Source organism: Eleutherodactylus coqui, chromosome 3 (genome assembly GCF_035609145.1).
Source record: "Eleutherodactylus coqui strain aEleCoq1 chromosome 3, aEleCoq1.hap1, whole genome shotgun sequence".
Classification (NCBI taxonomy): Eukaryota; Metazoa; Chordata; class Amphibia; order Anura; family Eleutherodactylidae; genus Eleutherodactylus; species Eleutherodactylus coqui.
In genome coordinates, this window is record NC_089839.1 from 207,643,236 (window position 1) to 207,664,068 (window position 20,833).

At 47.5% G+C, this 20,833-nt stretch overlaps 1 protein-coding gene across 2 annotated transcripts in view; it reads right to left on the reverse strand.

Moving 5' to 3' along the window:
* Positions 1-20,833, reverse strand: part of DNAH1 (dynein axonemal heavy chain 1) — a 99,157-nt gene that overhangs the window by 63,507 nt on the left and 14,817 nt on the right. Inside the window, exons 6-11 of one of the 2 annotated variants that reach the window (XM_066596925.1) lie at positions 18,609-18,765; positions 18,165-18,297; positions 17,400-17,543; positions 12,615-12,864; positions 2,857-3,014; positions 1,323-1,534 (exon numbers count right to left, since the gene is read on the reverse strand). In XM_066596925.1, coding sequence (XP_066453022.1) covers positions 1,323-1,534; positions 2,857-3,014; positions 12,615-12,864; positions 17,400-17,543; positions 18,165-18,297; positions 18,609-18,765 — 1,054 coding nt within the window. Of the gene's footprint in view, positions 1-1,322; positions 1,535-2,856; positions 3,015-12,614; positions 12,868-17,399; positions 17,544-18,164; positions 18,298-18,608; positions 18,766-20,833 lie in introns of both variants that reach the window. The other variant, XM_066596924.1, reaches the window with a different exon arrangement.

Here is a 20,833-nt window from a genome sequence, read left to right on the forward strand (position 1 = left end):
TTTTTTGTCAGGTTGGATGGAGGCTGTCTGGGGATGGCCATTTTCAGGTCTATCCAGGGATGTTCAATTGGGTTCACCTAAGGGCTCTGGCTGAGACACTGAAGGACATTCACAGCGTTGTCCCTAAGCCCCTCCTGTGTTGTCTTAGCTGTGTACTTAGGGTCATTGTCTTGTTGGAAGGTGAACCTTCTGCCCAGTCTGAGGTCCCTTTCACTCTGGATCAGGTTTTCATTATCTCTGAACTTTGCTCCATTCAGCTTTCCATCAACCCTGACCGGTCCCCACTTCCCCCAGCATGATGCTGCCACCACCAGGCTGCACTGTAGGGATGGTATTAGGCAGGTGATGAGCGGCGTCTGGTTTCCTCCAGACACAACGCTTAGAATTAAGGCCAAAAAATTCCATCTTGGTGTCATCAGAGCAGAGAATCTAGTTTCTCACAGTCTAAATCCTTTAGGTGCTTTTTGGTCAACTTCAGGCGGCTTTCATGTGCCTTACTGAGGAGAGACTTTTTTCTGGCCGCTCTACCATAAAGCCCAGATTGGTGGAGGCTGCAGTGATGGATGACCTTCTGGAAGTTTTTCCCATCTGCACACAGGATCGTTGGAGCTCAGCCAGAGAGACCATTGGGTTCTTGGGCACCTCTCTTACCAAGGTCCTTCTCCTCTGATGACTTAGTTTGGTAAGTTGGCGGCTCTAGGAAGAGTCCTGGTTGTTTTCTGCCATATAAGAATTATGGAGGCCACTGGGCTCTTGGGAAAGATGTTTTTGTCGCCTTCTCCAGATCTGCACCTCCACACAATTCTGACTCTGAGCTCTGCAGGCAGTTCTCTCCTCTTCATGGCTTGGTTTTGGCTCTGATATGCATTTTGAGCTGTGAGACCTTATATAGACAGGGGGAACTTTTAAAATTATGTCCCACTGAATTTACCACATGTGATTCCAATCAAAGTGTAGAAACATCTCAGAGAGGATCAAAAGAAATGGGAGGCCCCCAGAGCTAAATGTTAAGTGTCATGCCAAGGGGTGTGAACACTTATGTCAATGCAAAATGGTAGATTTTCATTTTGAAAAAATGTAGAAAGATTTCTCCCATTCTGTTGTCACTTTGTCATTTTGGGATACTGTGCAGAATGAGGGAAACACAAGGCCAAACATAACAAAATGTAAAAAAAGTGAAAGGGTCTGAAGACTTTTTGAATGCAGTGTACATCAAGTAACACTCCTGGCCTATACCTCCAACATATAGATGTGAGCAGAGCCTCACCTGTAAACTGACGCCACTGCTCATAAGGAACTTCTATACATGCTTTTCCTGTTACCTGCGAGAAGGTCTGTGACTGTGTCTGCTCAAACTCCTCTAGGCGGACGCACTTAGTCAGGGTGGAATGGAACAGAGACATCGAAGACACCTTGTTACACTCAGTTCGCACTTTGCAGAGGGAGGTGATGACCTCTGACCTGGTCAGGAGGGTGGTGAACGTTAGCGCTGCCCGGTTTTTGGCAAATGGATAGTTGGGAATATCAATTAATCCTACAAAGAACAAAAGGCATGGATAAGAGTGGAGATATGGACATAAAAACAAGCGTTCCAAATCCCATACCGACCTACTACTCTCAGAGCTGAGGGTTTGTTATAATGCATCGGTGCAGACAATCCCATTGAGATGAGCCCATCAGCAGCTCAAATCTCTTTCCTGTCTTGGTAATTTGTTACAAGGTATCAGTACAGGTAACATGTAACAGTCTGGAGTCCACAGAGGATTGTCTACACTGGATACAATTGCAACAAAGTTTCAGCAGTGAAAAGCATTAGGTTTATAGAAGAATATTTTCAATCACTGACAGCAGACATCTCGAAAACGGTGAAGATTTGAAATAAAAAGGCATTTATTTATGAAGCCATTTGCACCTGATTCGTGGAGTAAAGTACGCCAGAATTCTGGGGCACGTCTTTCCTGACACATTTACAACTTCTTTTGTGCTAAGAATAAATAGAATGTGAAACAAGCTTGCCTTTTTTTAACAAAAGTTTGAGTGGTCTAAATGTGTTGAAGCAACTAACAGAATGGTATTTAACAAGGAGAGATGCAAAGTCCTACATCTGGGCAAAAAAAATGAAGAAAACACATACAGAATGGGAGGAATTGGGCTAAGCAAAACATGTGAAAAAGACTTGGGTATACTAATAGATCATAGACTGAACATGAGTCAACAATGAGATGCAGCAGCCAAAAAGTGTTTCTGGCACTCTAACTAAAAAATGTTGATACATTTTTTAACTGCATTGTTAGGATTATAGTGCAGTGGAAAATGTGCAAAAATTATAAATGTGCTCCAAAATTATAAATTTGGCATAGCTTTTGATTATTGGGTTATTGAAGAAACTGCCACAGAATACGACAATATTTAAAATAAAGGCCAAAGTCTATCAGACAGTGGCAGAACTTCTCATTATATAAGGCGGATTTAGACGGGCAAACTTGGACCGATATTGCACTCTTAAACCCATGATTTCTATGTGCGTGCAATGCACTTTTTGTAAAGAAAATCGTGTAGGGGTACATGTGATTTTCATATACATGTGAGTTTCATGTAAGTGCAATGTGATTCTTAATTTGCCCATAGCAAATAATAGGCAAGTTTTCAGTGATTTTGCAGAAAAATGGAACAAACTTCAGTCATTCCGTCCTGCAGTACCAATGCAAGAGGAAACTGCTTCTGTGAATTTACCCATTGGAAACAAAGGGTTAATACATTGAACGAGTTCTGTGCGTCGCACAAATGCACAGAACTCGTACGATTTTCTTGCTTGCGTAAATAGGCTTTAAGGATGATCTGGCCCCTAATAATCACCTTTGCTCAGGATCTTGTCCTTGGCTCTGTCTGGGAGGGTGATGTAAGAAAACTTCTGAGGATTGGAGGAGACGAGTCGGTCAAACACGAGCTTATTCATCGTTCGCTCGTAGTCCAAACTGATCTCCAGTTCAAGATGTTTCAGCTGGTGATCCACACTGGGAAAATAACACAATAAAAATGTTAGCCTTCTGTGGAAATGGTACGGTGCAACCTAGGACCCTCCCCAATATTGGGACCACTCAACTTTACTAGTTTCCAGAAAGGCAAAAGTGTAGGGAATTCATTACATGAGAGAGATATGCAGGAGTCCGGAAAAGGCAGCATCTACAATAGCAGTCATTCAGATTTCTAAGGAACACTGAACGGCCTCTTTATTAGAGTCCACAACCCTCTCATGATTGGCGCTTCCGTGTACGGAAATTCTCCTCGTAAACCCGGAGTGCAGCATAAAATTATGTGCGGATCAGTTTCAGTGTGAATCCACATTTAGGCCTCGGTCACACGGGCATTTTTTCCCCGCGATTTGCAGATCGCATGACGGATGCGCATCCGCAAATCGCGTGACTGGGGCCGAAAAATCGCCCGAAAAATCTGCTCCTAGCCGCGTTTCATTAGAAACGGGCCGGAGCAGTGCAGCGCTGTCCAGCGCATTGAATTCAATGGAGCCGGCAATACAGCCGGCTCCATTGAAAGCAATGGGCTGCGGGCGATCTCAAGATGAATTTTCGGGAAGGGCTTAAAAATATAAGCCCTTCCCTGAAAATCATCCAAAACTGTGTAAAAAGTAAAAAAAAAAATATACTCACCTTGTCCCGGCAGACGGAGTTCAGCCGCGGCCGGCCGGCAGTTCTCCTGAACTGCTGTGAGTAGTATTCAGCAGCCGGGGATTTACAATGAGCTGTCATTCAGCTGAGAGCTGCCCCTGATTGGTCCCTGCGCTGAGCCAATCAGAGGCAGCACTCACTCACCCATTCATGAATTCATGAATGGGTGAGTGAGAGCTGCCTGTGATTGGTGAGAGCTGTGATCAATCAGAGGCAGCTCATTCAGCAGGCGGGGATTTTAAATCCCCGGCTGCTGAATACTACTCACAGCAGTTCAGGAGAACTGACGGCTGGCCGCGGCTGAACTCCGTCTGCCGGGACAAGGTGAGTATATATTTTTTTTTTACTTTTTACACAGCTTTGGATGATTTTCAGGGAAGGGCTTATATTTTTAAGCCCTTCCCAAAAATTCATCCTGCGATCGCTGGCAGCCCATTGCTTTCAATGGGCAAACATCATTCTTCAGAGGAAAATGATTTGTCTAGTATATGTTCTCAATAGGGTCGGCGCTGCTGCCGCCGGCCCCATTGAGCGCATATAGAGAAGAACAGGAATCGCAGATCGCAGATAGGAGCGATCTGCGATTTCTGTTCTATAATAAATCGGACGAGCACATAAAAAGCGCTCATGTGTCCGATACCATTGCAAAGCAATGGTTCTATAAAAACGGCGATCGCATGCGCAGATCACACCAAAAATCACCCGTCTGACCGAGGCCTAAATGGGAAAATCCAGCGATTTTGGTGACTTCAACGAGGCCTAGTCTAGCATCAGTGCTAGAGTAGCCGGGGCCATGTGAGGTTTTCTCGTGTAATGGTGTGGAGAGGATTAAAAATAATGGTATAATCTAGAGAAAACATCCAGTGAAAAGGGATCCTTTGGATGGAAACAACTCGTAATTATAAGGGGTCAGAGGAGGATGTCAGGAATCGTTCTGACTGACAGGAGCTGCACAATCAACCAAATACAACACTGGTGGTCCAACTAATGTGTCCAAACGCACAACTCGCTGTTCCTTAGCACGAATGGGCTATAACAGCAAACAAGCAGTTCTAGAGATGAGCGAACGTACTCGTCCGAGCTTGATACTCGTTCGAGTATTAGCGTGTTCGAGATGCTCGTTACTCGTAACGAGTACCACGCGATGTTCGGGTTACTTTCACTTTCCTCTCTGAGACGTTAGCGCGCTTTTCTGGCCAATTGAAAGACAGGGAAGGCATTACAACTTCCCCCTGCGACGTTCAAGCCCTATACCACCCCCCTGCAGTGAGGGGCTGGGGAGATCAGGTGTCACCCGAGTATAAAAATCGGCCCCTCCCGCGGCTCGCCTCAGATGCGTTGTGAGATAGCTGAGGGACAGTGGTATCGTGTTGGAGCTGCTGTAGGGAGAGTGTTAGGAGTTAGTGTAGGCTTCAAGAACCCCGACGGTCCTTCTTAGGGCCACATCTAACCGTGTGCAGTAGTGTGGAGGCTGCTTTTAGCAGTGTTGCACTTTTTTTTTTTTTGGTATATCGGCCGTGCAGAGCATTGCGCCCTGCAGTAATAGTCCAGGGACAGACGTGTGGAGGCAGGGAGAGCGTTAGGAGTTATTGTAGGCTTTAAGAACCCCAACGGTCCTTCTTAGGGCCACATCTAACCGTGTGCAGTAGTGTGGAGGCTGCTTTTAGCAGTGTTGCACTTTTTTTTTTTTTTGGTATATCGGCCGTGCAGAGCATTGCGCCCTGCAGTAATACTCCAGGGATAGAATTGTGTAGGCAGGGCCAGAAGACATATATTATAGATTGAATATATGCAGTGGTCCTTTAGAAAAAAATATTTGAAAAAAATCTATTTGGCCTGCCTGTCACTCTGCTCAGTGTTCTGGGTCTGTGTCTGCTGGGGGTAGTATTTCTCCAAATAAATACGCAGCCAGCTAAGTGTTACAGCAGGCTTGCGCCAAATTATTTCCTGGCTCTGAAATCACCGGTCTGTTGCAGTTAATAACAGTGCAACACTGCAGTTCCGTCACACAGTCCAGGGACAGAATTGTGTAGGCAGGGCCAGAAGACATATATTATAGATTGAATATACGCAGTTGGCCTTTTGAAAAAAATATTTGGAAAAAATCTATTTGGCCTGCCTGTCACTCTGCTCAGTGTTCTGGGTCCATGTCTGCTGGGGGTAGTATTTCTCCAAATAAATACGCAGCCAGCTAAGTGTTACAGCAGGCTTGCGCCAATTATTTCCTGGCTCTGAAATCACCGGTCTGTTGCAGTTAATAACAGTGCAACACTGCAGTTCCGTGACACACACATCAGGGACAGAATTGTGTAGGCAGGGCCAGAAGACATACATTATAGATTGAATATACGCAGTGGTCCTTTAGAAAAAAATATTTGGAAAAAATTTATTTGGCCTGCCTGTCACTCTGCTCAGTGTTCTGGGTCCATGTCTGCTGGGGGTAGTATTTCTCCAAATAAATACGCAGCCAGCTAAGTGTTACAGCAGGCTTGCGCCAAATTATTTCCTGGCGTTCCGTAAGCGAACTCAGCCTCCAACCACAGGCCAATAAGCGGCACATTTAATTACAGTGTTGTGTTTCTGCATTCCTGGTAATACAGCATGCTGAGGGGTAGGGGTAGGCCTAGAGGACGTGGGCGCGGCCGAGGACGCGGAGGCCCTAGTCCAGGTGTGGGCACAGGCCGAGCTCCTGATCCAGGTGTATCGCAGCCGACTGCAGCGGGATTAGGAGAGAGGCACGTTTCTGGCGTCCCCACATTCATAGCACATTTAATGGGTCCACGCGGTAGACCTTTATTAGAAAATGAGCAGTGTGAGCAGGTCCTGTCGTGGATGGCAGAAAGTGCTTCCAGCAACCTATTGTCCACCCAGAGTTCTGCGCCGTCCACTGCTGCAACTCAGAATCCTCTGGCTGCTGCTCCTCCTTCCTCCCAGCCTCCTCACTCCATGAAAATGAGACATTCTGAGGAGCGGGCAGACTCCCAGGAACTGTTCTCGGGCCCCTGCTCAGATTGGGCAGCAGTGGTTCCTCTCCCACCAGAGGAGTTTATCGTGACTGATGCCCAACCATTCGAAAGTTCCCGGGGTCCGGGGGATGAGGCTGGGGACTTCCGGCAACTGTCTCAAGACCTTTCAGTGGGTGAGGAGGCCGATGACGATGAGACACAGTTGTCTTGCAGTGAGGTAGTAGTAAGGGCATTAAGTCCGAGGGAGGAGCGCACCGAGGATTCTGAGGAAGAGCAGCAGGACAATGAGGTGACTGACCCCACCTGGTTTGCTACGCCTACTGAGGACAGGTCTTCAGAGGGGGAGGCAAGGGCAGCAGCAGGGCAGGTTGCAAGAGGCAGTGCGGTGCCCAGGGGTAGAGGCAGGGCCAGACCGAATAATCCACCAACTGTTTCCCAAAGCGCCCCCTCGCGCCATGCCACCCTGCAGAGGCCGAGGTGCTCAAAGGTCTGGCAGTTTTTCACTGAGAGTGCAGACGACCGACGAACAGTGGTGTGCAACCTTTGTCGCGCCAAGATCAGCCGGGGAGCCACCACCAGCAGCCTCACCACCACCAGCATGCGCAGACATATGATGGCCAAGCACCCCACAAGGTGGGACGAAGGCCGTTCACCGCCTCCGCTTTGCACCGCTGCCTCTCCCCCTGTGCCCCAACCTGCCACTGAGATCCAACCCCCCTCTGAGGACACAGGCACTACCGTCTCCTGGCCTGCACCCACACCCTCACCTCCGCTGTCCTCGGCCCCATCCAGCAATGTCTGTCAGCGCAGCGTCCAGCCGTCGCTAGCGCAAGTGTTTGAGCGCAAGCGCAAGTACGCCGCCACGCGCCCGCACGCTCAAGCGTTAAACGTGCACGTAGCCAAATTTATCAGCCTGGAGATGCTGCCGTATAGGGTTGTGGAAACAGAGTCCTTCAAAAGTATGATGGTGGCGGCGGCCCCGCGCTACTCAGTTCCCAGTCGCCACTACTTTTCCCGATGTGCCGTCCCAGCCCTGCACAACTACATTTCACGCAACATTGTACGCGCCCTCACCAACGTGGTTACTGCCAAGGTCCACTTAACAACGGACACGTGGACAAGCACAGGCGGGCAGGGCCACTATATCTCCCTGACGGCACATTGAATTTAGTGGAGGCTGGGACAGAGTCAGAGCCTGGGACCGCTCACGTCCTACCCACCCCCAGAATTGCGGGCCACAGCTCGGTGGTGGTATCTGTGGCGGTGTATGCTTCCTCCACTAAACCACCCTCCTCCTCCTCCTCCTCCTCCAACGCAACCTCTGTCTCGCAATCAAGATGTGTCAGCAGCAGCAGCACGTCGGCAGCAGTTGGTGTCGCGCGTCGTGGCAGCACAGCGGTGGGCAAGCATCAGCAGGCCGTGCTGAAACTACTCAGCTTAGGAGATAGGAGGCACACGGCCCACGAACTGCTGCAGGGTCTGACAGAGCAGACCGACCGCTGGCTTGCGCCGCTGAGCCTCCAACCGGGCATGGTCGTGTGTGACAACGGCCGTAACCTGGTGGCGGCTCTGCAGCTCGGCAGCCTCACGCACGTGCCATGCCTGGCCCACGTCTTTAATTTGGTGGTTCAGCGCTTTCTGAAAAGCTACCCACGCTTGTCAGACCTGCTCGGAATGGTGCGCCGGCTCTGCGCACATTTCCGCAAGTCCCACGCGGACGCTGCCACCCTGCAACATCGGTTTAATCTGCCAGTGCACCGACTGCTGTGCAACGTGCCCACACGGTGGAACTCTACGCTCCACATGTTGGCCAGGCTCTATGAGCAGCGTAGAGCTATAGTGGAATACCAACTCCAACATGGGCGGCGCAGTGGGAGTCAGCCTCCTCAATTATTTTCAGAAGAGTGGGCCTGGTTGGCAGACATCTGCCAGGTCCTTCGAAACTTTGAGGAGTCTACCCAGGTGGTGAGCGGCGATGCTGCAATCATTAGCGTCACCATTCCTCTTTTATGCCTCTTGAGAAGTTCCCTGCAAAGCATAAAGGCAGACGCTTTGCACTCGGAAACAGAGCCGGGGGAAGACAGTATGTCGCTGGATAGTCAGAGCACCCTCCTGTCTATATCTCAGCGCAGTGAGGAGGAGGAGGAGGAGGAGGAGGAAGATGAGGAGGAGGGGGAAGACACAGCTTGGCCCACTGGTGAGGGTACACATGCTGCTGGCCTATCATCCTTTTAGCGTGTATGGCCTGAGGAGGAGGAGGAGGAGGATCCTGAAAGTGATCTTCCTAGTGAGGACAGCCATGTGTTGCGTACAGGTACCCTGGCACACATGGCTGACTTCATGTTAGGATGCCTTTCTCGTGACCCTCGCGTTACACGCATTCTGGCCACTACGGATTACTGGGTGTACACACTGCTCGACCCACGGTATAAGGAGAACCTTTCCACTCTCATACCCGAAGAGGAAAGGGGTTAGAGAGTGTTGCTATACCACAGGACCCTGGCGGACAAACTGATGGTAAAATTCCCATACGACAGCGCTAGTGGCCGAAGGCGCAGTTCCGAGGGCCAGGTAGCAGGGGAGGCGCGGAGATCAGGCAGCATGTACAGCACAGGCAGGCCAACACTCTTTAAGGCCCTTGACAGCTTTATGGCTCCCCAGCAAGACTGTGTCACCGCTCCCCAGTCACGGCTGAGTCGGCGGGAGCATTGTAAAAGGATGGTGAGGGAGTACGTAGCCGATCGCACGACCGTCCTCCGTGACGCCTCTGCCCCCTACAACTACTGGGTGTCGAAGCTGGACACGTGGCCTGAACTCGCGCTGTATGCCCTGGAGGTGCTTGCTTGTCCTGCGGCTAGCGTCTTGTCAGAGAGGGTGTTTAATGCGGCTGGGGGAATCATCACAGATAAGCGTACCCGCCTGTCAACCGACAGTGCCGACAGGCTTACACTCATCAAGATGAACAAAGCCTGGATTTCCCCAGACTTCTCTTCTCCACCAGCGGACAGCAGCGATACCTAAACAATAGGTAGGCTGCACCCGCGGATGGAAGCATCGTTCTGTATCCCCATCAAAAACGGGGACCTTTTCGCTTCATCAATCTGTGTATAATATTCCTCCTCCTCCTCCTGCTCCTCCTCCTGAAACCTCACATAATCACGCCGAACGGGCAATTTTTCTTAGGCCCACAAGGCTCAGTCATATAATTTTTCTAAACAATTTTTATACATTTCAATGCTCATTAAAGCGTTGAAACTTTCACCTCCACCAATTTTTATTTTAACTGGGCTGCCTCCCGGCCTAGTTACCAATTAAGCCACATTAACCAAAGCGATTAATGGGTTTCACCTGCCCTCTTGGTTGGCCATGGCCAATTTTTCTGATGTACATTAGTACTGTTGATACAGCAATTTTTGTGGGCCCTCGCCTACAGTGTAATCAAATGAATTTTTAGCCCACCTGCATTACAGCTGACGTTACATCCGCTGTGTTGGGCAATGCAATGGGATATTTTTATGTACCGCCGGTGGGTTCCAGGGAGCCACCCATGCTGTGGGTCCACAGGGAGTTGTAAATGCATCTGTTTCCACTTCTAAAGAACCCCAGTCTGACTGGGGCATGCAGTGTGGGCCGAAGCCCACCTGCATTAAACATGACATTACTACCTCAGCTGTGATGGGCACTGCAATGGGATATTTTTATGTACCGCTAGTGGGTTCCAGGGAGCCACCCATGCTGTGGGTGCACACGGAATTCCCATTGCGGAGTTGTACCTGCCTGTGACTATTTATAAAAAACCGCGGTCTGACTGGGGCGTGCAGACACCTTGACAGAATGAATAGTGTGTGGCACATAGGTTCCCCATTGCTATGCCCACGTGTGCAGCTCCAGATGGAGGTGGCACAGGATTGGATTTCTCATTGCTTCTGTACAGCATTGTGGGCTATCGCCCCGCCCCTTTTAAAGAGGGTCGCTGCCTAGCCGTGCCAACCCTCTGCAGTGTGTGCCTGCTTTTCCTGTGGCAGACGCACTTATAAATAGACATGAGGGTGGCGTGGCATGAGGGCAGCTGAAGGCTGGGCAGGGACAGTTTGGTGTGCGCTGTGGACACTGGGTCGTGTGGGGGGGGGGGGGAATTGGCAGTATGTAACCCAGGAGAAGTGGCAGCGGAGTGTCATGCAGGCAGTGATTGTGCTTTGTTGGAGGTAGTGTGGTGCTTAGCTAAGGTATGCATTGCTAATGAGGGCTTTTCAGAAGTAAAAATTGTTGGGAGGGGGGGGGGGCCCACTCTTGCCGCTATTGTGGCTTAATAGTGGGACCTGGGAACTTGAGATGCAGCCCAACATGTAACCCCTCGCCTGCCCTATCCGTTTCTGTGTCGTTCCCATCACTTTCTTGAATTGCCCCGATTTTCACAAATGAAAACCTTAGCGAGCATCGGCGATATACAAAAATGCTCGGGTCGCCCATTGACTTCAATGGGGTTCGTTACTCGAAACGAACCCTCGAGCATCGCGAAAAATTCGTCTCGAGTAACGAGCACCCGAGCATTTTGGTGCTCGCTCATCTCTAAGCAGTTCCAGTGCCATTGTGTCTAAGGCCTCCCTGACACAGCTGTTTGCAAAAACGCTGCGCTTACAGCTGCATTTTTTGTCCAGCTGAAAACGCCAGCATGAATTGATGACCCCTTTCTGTCAGCTGGTCAGGACATGTCATCATCTCAATCTAACGCCTCTTTCACACAGGCTACAAAACATCAAGAGCTTATTGGAAACCATGGGCTTCACATTGTAGTGATGATTTTGTAGCCCGTGTGAAAAAGACCTAAAATATGATGTACGTGTCGTACGTGGGTACTCGGGTGTTGACGTGACCAGAGAGGTATGTGTATGGATCGTAGGGAGGGACCCTTTAGTGGGCATGCACATACACTAGTGTTATCATTAGAGTTTTTCAAGTTTTATTAATAACACCACAGCGCTTTTTCTTCAGTATTGCTGGTGCCGCATGCTATCAGTAGTGAGACTGTATGCTGGCGAAGAAGCACTCTGTTGTTTCAAAACGCATTCTTTAGCTGGCATTATCAATAAAACTTGAAAAACTCTAATTATAACACTTGTATGGCCCCCTGTCCACAGGTGAGGCAGAATATCGCTAGCGATAGTCCGCCGCGGGGGAGGAGGAGGGAGAAATGACAGGTCTCCACGGGGAGCCTATCTGATAGATAGGCTCACCGCGGAGAATCGTGGCAAATCGCTGCATGCTGCAATTTGAATCAAGCGAGCAGAGAATCACTATGATTCTCTGCTCGTGGAAGCCGGGCTGCGCTTTCCATAGTTAAGTCTATGGAAAGGGTTCACTGCGTTACCCGCGGACAGATTATCACCGCAGATAACGCAGTGACATATCGCCCGTGGACAGGGGGCTTATCTCTGCATGTGCATTAAAGGGCCGCAGTTACTCTCAGTCTTTTGGTCTAGAGCATTTCCTTCTAATCTGCGGCAAATACAAGAAGCTTCCTGTCTGCAGGGGCCGATATTCTTGCAGAACGATTTCAGCACCTACTGGAATCTACACCACGAGGAATTACTGCGGTCCCGAAGGCCAAAGAAGTCCAACGCACTACTAGATGGGGGTTTAAAAAAGGGCCGTTCAGCACAGGTAAGACAGAACATGGTGGCGGCAGAGGACGATTCTGGAACGAATAATGTTTACGTTTAGAAGAAAATTCTGATGTCATGCAGAAAGGAGATCTTCTCCACTGATGCTTCCAGCCGCCATGTATAATCAGTCCTATAAAACCACTGCCACCCTGATCAGGCCCATTATGGTGTACACGCTATACAGACCCAGGCTCAGGACTAGCCAGACTATCGGGTTCTGGATTATAGGACTCCGGCTGTCTCCTGCTCGGCTCTGGTCACCTGTCTGGAATAAGGGGGTGGCATCCAGATGACATACGTACTTCTCATCCTTCTTCAGGCGCGCCGTGCTCAGCAGCCGCTGCTTCATTCTGCTCAGACTGTCCTCCGTGACCCTCCGACTCCCGTTCGCCGGCATGCAGTCCACATACAGGTTGTACAACAGCAGTGCTTCCGTCTTCTTCCGTAGCTGTTGGGCAGCAACAATCCTCTGCGCAAACACATGCGGATTCTCAGCGCAAAACAGCAGCCTGATTCGGGGAACCCAGTACTGGAAGGAGGCCAACGAGGGCGCTGCTAATAAAAACACAATGTAAGGTTGTATTCACAAGGGTGAGAACGATGGCGGTCAGAGAAATTCAGACGGATTATCGCACTTGTAAAATTGCAATTTTCTATGTGAGTGCGATGCAGTTTGTGAGAAAATTGCTCATGTGAATAAACAGATTCGAATGAATGTGTTCTTTTCATGTGCAAATACCGTCCATATCATGTCGCCAAACATGCGTGAAAATCTCATGGTTTTTCAATAGGAAATTTAAAAAAAACCCACACATTTCCATGAAACTCGGATGCATATGTGATCGTGGTGCAATTTTTAACTCGCATATAGGAAATAATGGCCAAACTGCAGAAAAATAGAACAAACTGCGATTTTTCTATTTCACGGCATTGCTGTGAGAGAAAATTCAAACATGTAAATAGACCCATTGATATTAATGGGTTCTATTTCTGCGCAAGTTTTGTGCATCTCACAAGGCAGAAGACAGGAAACTCGCCGGTGCACACGTTACCTAATGACTAAATGCATAAAAAGCATCAAAACTGCAACTTTCCCATATCATGTAAATGGCGCATCATCCCTGCATGATAAAGTTCTGCACCTGCCTAGGGCACTTAGGGCTTCTACCCACTAGCGTGTTTTTTAACGCTGCGATATTGCTACGTTTTTTTCAATGGGACTTTCCAATGTTAAAATCGCATCGCACAAAAACGCTAGTGGGTAGAAGCCCTTAGACCGCCATTTATACACCAATCTAAGTAAAAATTGCGCTGGAACGAAATAGCAAATGTATTGAAAGACGCACAGATCTTAATACATTTAACGCAGATTCATGGTGGTTGTGCGCCAAATCTGAAATCTACGGCAGCTACAAGTTTATAATAAATCTGACAGGCCGTCCACCTGATGGAAATAGCCACGTGCAAGCGCCCAGCTAGCTCCGATTGAAGATGAAAAGGGGTGGCACTGCACATGTGTGCCCACCGCTCCATTCCTACTCCTCCTCATTGCAAGGGGTATTGTGAGGCCACAGTGAGGAAGAGGAGGATACGGGAACCCTGTTCTAAGGATCGTGGGGGTCTCTCTCTTGTGAGTAGGTGATAAAATTTGTTCTTGGTATTACCCCTCTAAACCCCACCCACTTCCTAAAAATGTGGGGTTAACGTAAAGTATAAAAAAGTTGCATATTTTGTCTCATAAAATGCGCCATGCTAAAATAGGCGACTTTTATATGCCAGGAATGTGTAAAAAGTTTAATTTGTCCGCCCCAATGTGTTTCAATTCCTCACTTTTCCCAAAGTGACTGCTTGCAGTCAATGAATGGGAACATTTTAGTTTAGTATCAGTGCAGTGAGGGCTCATTGACCTCTAGGTTCCCCCAGATTTCTATTGAAATCCAGGACAAAATGGCGCTGCAAAGAAAGCAATTTCATCCTGGAAAATACCGGAAGGCAGGATGGTATCCGAATGGACCCCATTGCAGTCAATGAGTCTGTCCATGACAGCGTGCTACTTCTGGTCCTACTATTGTTTACTATTGCGCTAGGATGTAGCCGAACAATGGAACCATAAAACGCCTGTGTGACCGAGCCCCAACAGGTATCAGGCCATGTTTACACGCTTGAGAAAATGATTGCACGATTGCCCAGAGCTCGCGCGTTGTAATAACCCATTATCTTCAATGGGCTAACGCACATGGGGGAATTTTTACTCACAAAAAGTGAAAGATCAAAAAAAAATAAAAAATTCGCAGCATGTCCTATTTTCATGCGAGAATACAACTTGTAATGTTTGATCTCCCACAAATCACACCACACACGGAAGGGGTGTCTCTGTGCTGAGCGATGCAAGTTGCGCCAGAGAATCCGAAGAGCAACTCGCTCTTGGTCATACAAATATGGCCTTATGATTGTCTATACTAGTACAATAAATCTCACAGCTGAAGGTTTGTTACAATGTATCACTCCAGACAAACCTCTGAGAGGTAATCATATCAGCAGGGAAAATCTCCTTCTGTCCAGATAATTTGTTACAATGTATCAGTGCAGGTAAAGGCCCATTTACATGCAAAAATAATCTTTCAAATGACTAGAAGATTGAAAGACTTGGCAATTTTTTTGTCACTGGCCATTAACACTTTATCATCTTCATTTACATGCAAAAGGGCCTCCAGGAGCTGTTTGCAGAGCGCAGACTGTGATTAATCAGAAGCCTAGCTGCATTGTTCTCATTGCAGCAGCCAGAAGAATATAATGTTATCTGCTGACTCCCTGCAGAGATAACAGCCTGCGGTCTACTGAGAGGTAAATGTGTTTGCTTTATAATGGGTTTTAAGTTCACCTTAAAATCATCATTTAAATGAAAAGTGCTTGTTGCCTGCGTTTAATAACGATTCTAGCTCATTTTCAGTTGTTTGAATGAATTTTAAGCGATAATTGTTATGTGTAAATGGGCCTTAACATGTATCAGTCTGGGGTCCAAGGTGTTTATCTCATAGAGGATTCTCTAGACTGGATACATTAAAACCCTGAGTTGTAAGAAGTATTAGGTCAGGGTGGGCTTTCAGTCTCTATCTGTAAACAAGTATGATCCCATTCATTGACAGCAAACAAAGATGGTGATATGCAGTCTATTAAAAAGTTGCAGGACTTTCTAGGATGCAATAATTAGGTTTTATTTTCTAAAAGCCCATTTACACGCAACGATTATCGCTCAAAATTTGTTCAAACAATGAGTAGAGATGAGGGAGCAGGCTCGGATAAGTCAGTTACTCAAGCGAGCCTCGCTCTTCTTGAGTAAGTGCATTCTGGTCCGAGCATGCACAGGGGGGGGGGGGGGGGGGGCGACGGGGGTGAGCGGTGGGCGATAGCGGGGGGCAGAGAGAGAGAGAGGGAGAGATCTCTCTCACTCTCTCCCCCGCTACTCCCTGCTATCCCCCGCCACCCCCCGCCCGAGCATGCTCGGACCAGAATGCACTTACTTGAGAAGAGCGAGGCTCGCTCGAGTAACTGACTCATCCGAGCCTGCTTGCTCATCTCTACATATGAGCGATAATCATTGCGTGTAAACGCTGCCATTGTTTACTCTTCAGCTGAACGATGCTTAAAATCATTGTTCAGCTGGAGAGAGATAACAGGGACTGCACACTGTGTTCTGCACGAGAGTCGGAGATTACATTGCATTCTGCCGGCAGCCAGTGTGAGAACAAAGGAGCGGTGTGCAGAGCTCAGACCACATGCTGTGCTCTGCAAACAGCTCCCGGAGGCTCTTTTACACACAAATTAAGCTGATAAAGTGGTAATGGACATTAGTGTCCATTAACACTTTATGCAAAACGATTGCTAAAACTGTTAATCTTTCAATTGTTTGAAAGATTATCTTTCAGAGGGGAATTCCCACAAAAACAAGGTATTCTCTCTCCCCAGGGTAGGAGATGTGCTGATGGGTGGGGTCCTACCGCTGGGACCCCTAGTGATCCTGAGAATGGGAGGCCAGAGTGTCCCACAATAAAGGGAGTGTCCATCTCAGCTGCGTGCTGCTGCTTCATTCATTTTATTGGGACCACTGAAGACAGTGGCGAACATGAACTTTGCCATTTCTGGCAGTGCGCATGTGCGACTGCATTATAGGACGACCCGTTCCCCCGTTCTTAGGATCAGTAGGGATCTCAGATGTCGGACCCTTACTAATCTGCAAGTTATCCCATATCCTGTAGGTAGGGATGACTTGTTTTGTGGTACAATCCTCTTAAAGGTATATTCACACATAGCGAAACTGATGCAGGTTTTCCACAGCAGAAAATTCAAAATGAAATCCACATCAAAACTGAGTAAAAAAACGCACCATTGATGGGGATTTTGATGTAGATCTGCAGCGGATTTCACTCTTTCAAATGAAGCGGTGACGTCTGCTGCAGATGCATTCCTAAATCCACATCAATGTGGCGGGTTTTGACGCAGTTTTTGACATGGTTTTAATGCAAATTGTAGTGCGGATTTTCTGCTGCAGAAAATCTGCACCATTTCCGCTCTGCGTGAATATACCTTACGCGGTCACACGGTGGAATTCACCGCACATTTTTCCACATGAATTCCATGTCTAAGAATCACTGCAAAATCCACATCTACTTGTTACATTTTTTTGCAATGGTTCTTAAAGGCGGCATTCACACAGAAAGTTCTGTAATGAATTCCGCCATGTGACTATAAGCTAGACTACGTTCACACATTGCGGATTTTGGTGCGCATCCACCGCTACATGTGAAAGTATCCTTTACTAAGGCTAGATCCATACGGGCTACAAAATCTTGCGACAAAACATTGCTCTTGTGAAAGAACACATTGGAAACCATGGGCCTCACATTGTAGCCATAATCTTGTAGCCTGTGCGGATGCAGCCTTACTGATAGAAAATATGGCGTGATTTATGACTGAGCAGCGCAGAAGAAAATACGACATCTGCAATATTACTGGCGCATCACTACAAAGATGAATGTGTTGTACACATGACCCCTGTATATAGATGTGTATGTGATACTCCCCGACACCTTTCAGTGGCGCTCTGCTGTCTGCTGTGGTCAGGAGCCGGCAGCCCGCAGACTTATGGACTAAGTACAGCTTCTTCTGTTCGTTGTATTCCAGGACACCGACATTACACCATTTATACTCCAGCTGCGAGTTCTTTGGATCTTCTAACAGAAAAGGGAAAACAGGCGTAAAAAGATAACACTTCCCAGAATACAATCACTAGAACAAGCAGGAAATGCAGAGAGATTTCTGCTCTGAAGCTATAGAACAATGAGTGCAGCTCTGGAGTATGATACTGGATGTAAGTCAGGATCAGTTCAGGATTAGTAATGTATGTATACAGTGACTCCACCAGCAGAATAGTGAGTGCAGCTCTGGAGTATAATACAGGATGTAACTCAGGAGCAGTACAGGATAAGTAATGTATGTACACAGTGACTCCACCAGCAGAATAGTGAGTGCAGCTCTGGAGTATAATATAGGATGTAACTCAGGGTCAGTACAGGATAAGTAATGTATGTACACAGTGACTCCACCAGCAGAATAGTGAGTGCAGCTCTCAAGTATAATGCAGGATGTAACTCAGGAGCAGTACAGGATAGGTAATGTATGTATACAGTGATTCCACCAGCAGAATAGTGAGTGCAGCTCTGGAGTATAATACAGGATGTAACTCAGGATCGGTACAGTATATGTAATGTATGTACACAGTGACTCCACCAGCAGAATAGTGAGTGCAGTAACGGTATCATAGTCACACAACACTTCACAATGCAGTTACTTACCATGCCCCAGGATGTCATCCACTGGGAGAAGTGCTTGCCCTGGCACAGGTTTTCTCACACTCGACCCCTCGTCATACCCTAGACTCAGCCAATCATCCACCAATCGAATATCAAATTCTTCGTTATCAAAAATCTGTTAACAGAACATTAAAGAATGTCATGTGCAGAGCTGCCGCCTCTCACTCCAAGGTTCCTTGCCCCACTGCTGCTCACCTTATAATTCTACCTCTTGGTGTTGGCATGCGGATATTGTACACAGAATGTCGCTGTGTACATCCAGAAAGCTCGCCAGTTGCCTCCCCCCCACCCTCCTTCCTCTCTGTCAACCACATAACCTCCTCAGATCATTTTATCCTGTAATGAGCTTCGCCTTTAAGTGGCACTGCCCAGGGTGCACGGCTGGCACCAGTCCTCAGCTGCCAGCAGTAACATCAGGTACGTTACCTCCAGAGGTAGATATGGAGGAAGAAGCTGTCCGCTGTTATTCCGGATGCAAGGTTGGTCACCGGGGTCAGCGCGCCGGGGCACCAGCAGATTGGAGTCAACGCCTTCATTAGCGAGCAGCTGAGATATATTCAGATTGAGGTATTCACGTCTTCTCCTGGGGAGGTGAGGATTAGCGGAAGTTATATTATGTCATCTACAGATGTAGCAGCGCCAACATGGAAGTTAGGCATCCTACTTTTATGTCTTTGTCACGTGATGCACAGCTACGTTATTTACAGAATGCGACTACTGCCATTCACTTCGAATGGCCAGATGCACTACCCTAATAGCAAAGCTGCACCTCTATAACTCAGTGGCGTGCTAACACTGCTACATCAGCTTATACCACCTACCATAAACAGATCCGCTCGCATCAGCCTGCTCACAATGTAACTTCCAGCCACATACAGAAGGATATAGCCAAAAATTGCACCCTTACACCCCAACTCAACCAGTAATGCTTTTCAGGATTTTCAGGTTCTTGCTTCTCACTAGTATCATCCATATCTCTAAAGGCCCATTTACACGAAAAGATGATCGCTCAAAATTCGTTCAAAAGATAACTTGAACGGCAGTTTTGAGCGATCATTTTGCATAAACTACTAAGTAGCTACTTAGTAGCTTATTAGTGTGCAAATGAAGCCTTTCGCTGAATGCAGATAACAGCTGATGGTCTGTTATCTGCATTCAACTCCATTGTTCTCGAGCGGGACAGCAGCTGAAAGCATACTGTCAGCGCTATCCTACGGAGAACTCAGCGTTTGGTCTGATAAAACCACAAGATGATTTTCAAGTTAGCTTGAAGTCAGCAGAGTCAAACAAACAGTGCACGATCAGTGCACGATGGGCGTGCGGTTAAAAAAAAGCGATTATCGCTCAAAAAATGGCTTTTGAGCGATAATCATTGTGTCTAAATGAGTCCGCTCCATACCCGGTGGCTGTTTCCGACAGCCGCCGGTAACTGCCATGATCAAAGTTTGCTCTGATCATGGCAGTTAACTCTTTAGATTCTGTAGTCAAAGTAAGACTACACATCTAAACAGTCAACAGGATGGGGGCACCCCCATGCACGCCCCATCGGCAGCCCCACAACGCAATTGGGTTGTAGGTGCAAATGGGCTAGCATGGCAATGCAGAGCTTGCTAAAGGCAGAGCTTGATATGCATACAGTACAAGCAATCAAATAATCACAAGTTCAAGTCCTCTGTGGGGACTAAATAAAAGTGTAAAAAAAAAAAAAAGATTTCAAGGGAACTTGTCACGTGCCCAAGCCACCGTGAACTAAGTGCTCTTATGGCACATAACAAGGAGCCAGGTGCAGTTTTTTTATACTCATCCACTCCCTGGCTCCTGCAGTGTCCTTCATTGAAGATCACACCAGCACTGCAAATCCGACTCTTTTCACAGTGCCAATGCGATCTTCAGAGGAGAACACCGCAGGAACCAGGGAGCAGGTGAGTATACAAAGGTCCCCCGACTCCCTGTCATGTCCCCTAACAGCACCATAAATTAGTTTACGGTTATGAAGGGACGTGATAGGTTTCCTTTTAATAAAGTTTTTGTAACAGTAAAAAAAAATTAAAAATATTAAAAGTAAAAAAAAACAAAACACTTTTCCCGCATTCCCATAAAGAAATGTAAACAATTAAAACCCCCACATATTTGGTTTCACCGTTTACATAAAAATTCGAACTATTAAAATATTACAATATTTATCCTGCACACTGAAGGCCATAAAACAAAAAACAAAAAGCACCAGATTTGCTTTTTTTTTTTTGCTTTACCAGATCCTAAAAAATTTGAACATAAGGTGATCAAAAAGATGAGTGTACCTCAAAATTGTGCTAATGAAAACTGCAGCTCACCCAGCAAGAAAACAAGCCCACAATCGACGAAAAAGTAAAACGTTACGAGTCTCAGAATACGTCGACAAAAGTAATTTTTATTTACTGAAAAACTTTTAAATAACTATATAGATTTGGTGTCACCGTAATCGTACGGACCCACAGAACAAAGTTCATATGTAGAGATGAGCGAGTATACTCGGTAAAGGCAATTGCTCAAGCGAGCATTGCCTTTACCGAGTACCTGCCCGCCCGAGAAGAAACGTTCGGGTGCCGGCGCGGGGGAGCGGTGAGTAGCGGCTGTCAGCAGGAGGGAGCCGGGGGGAGAGAGGGAGGGAA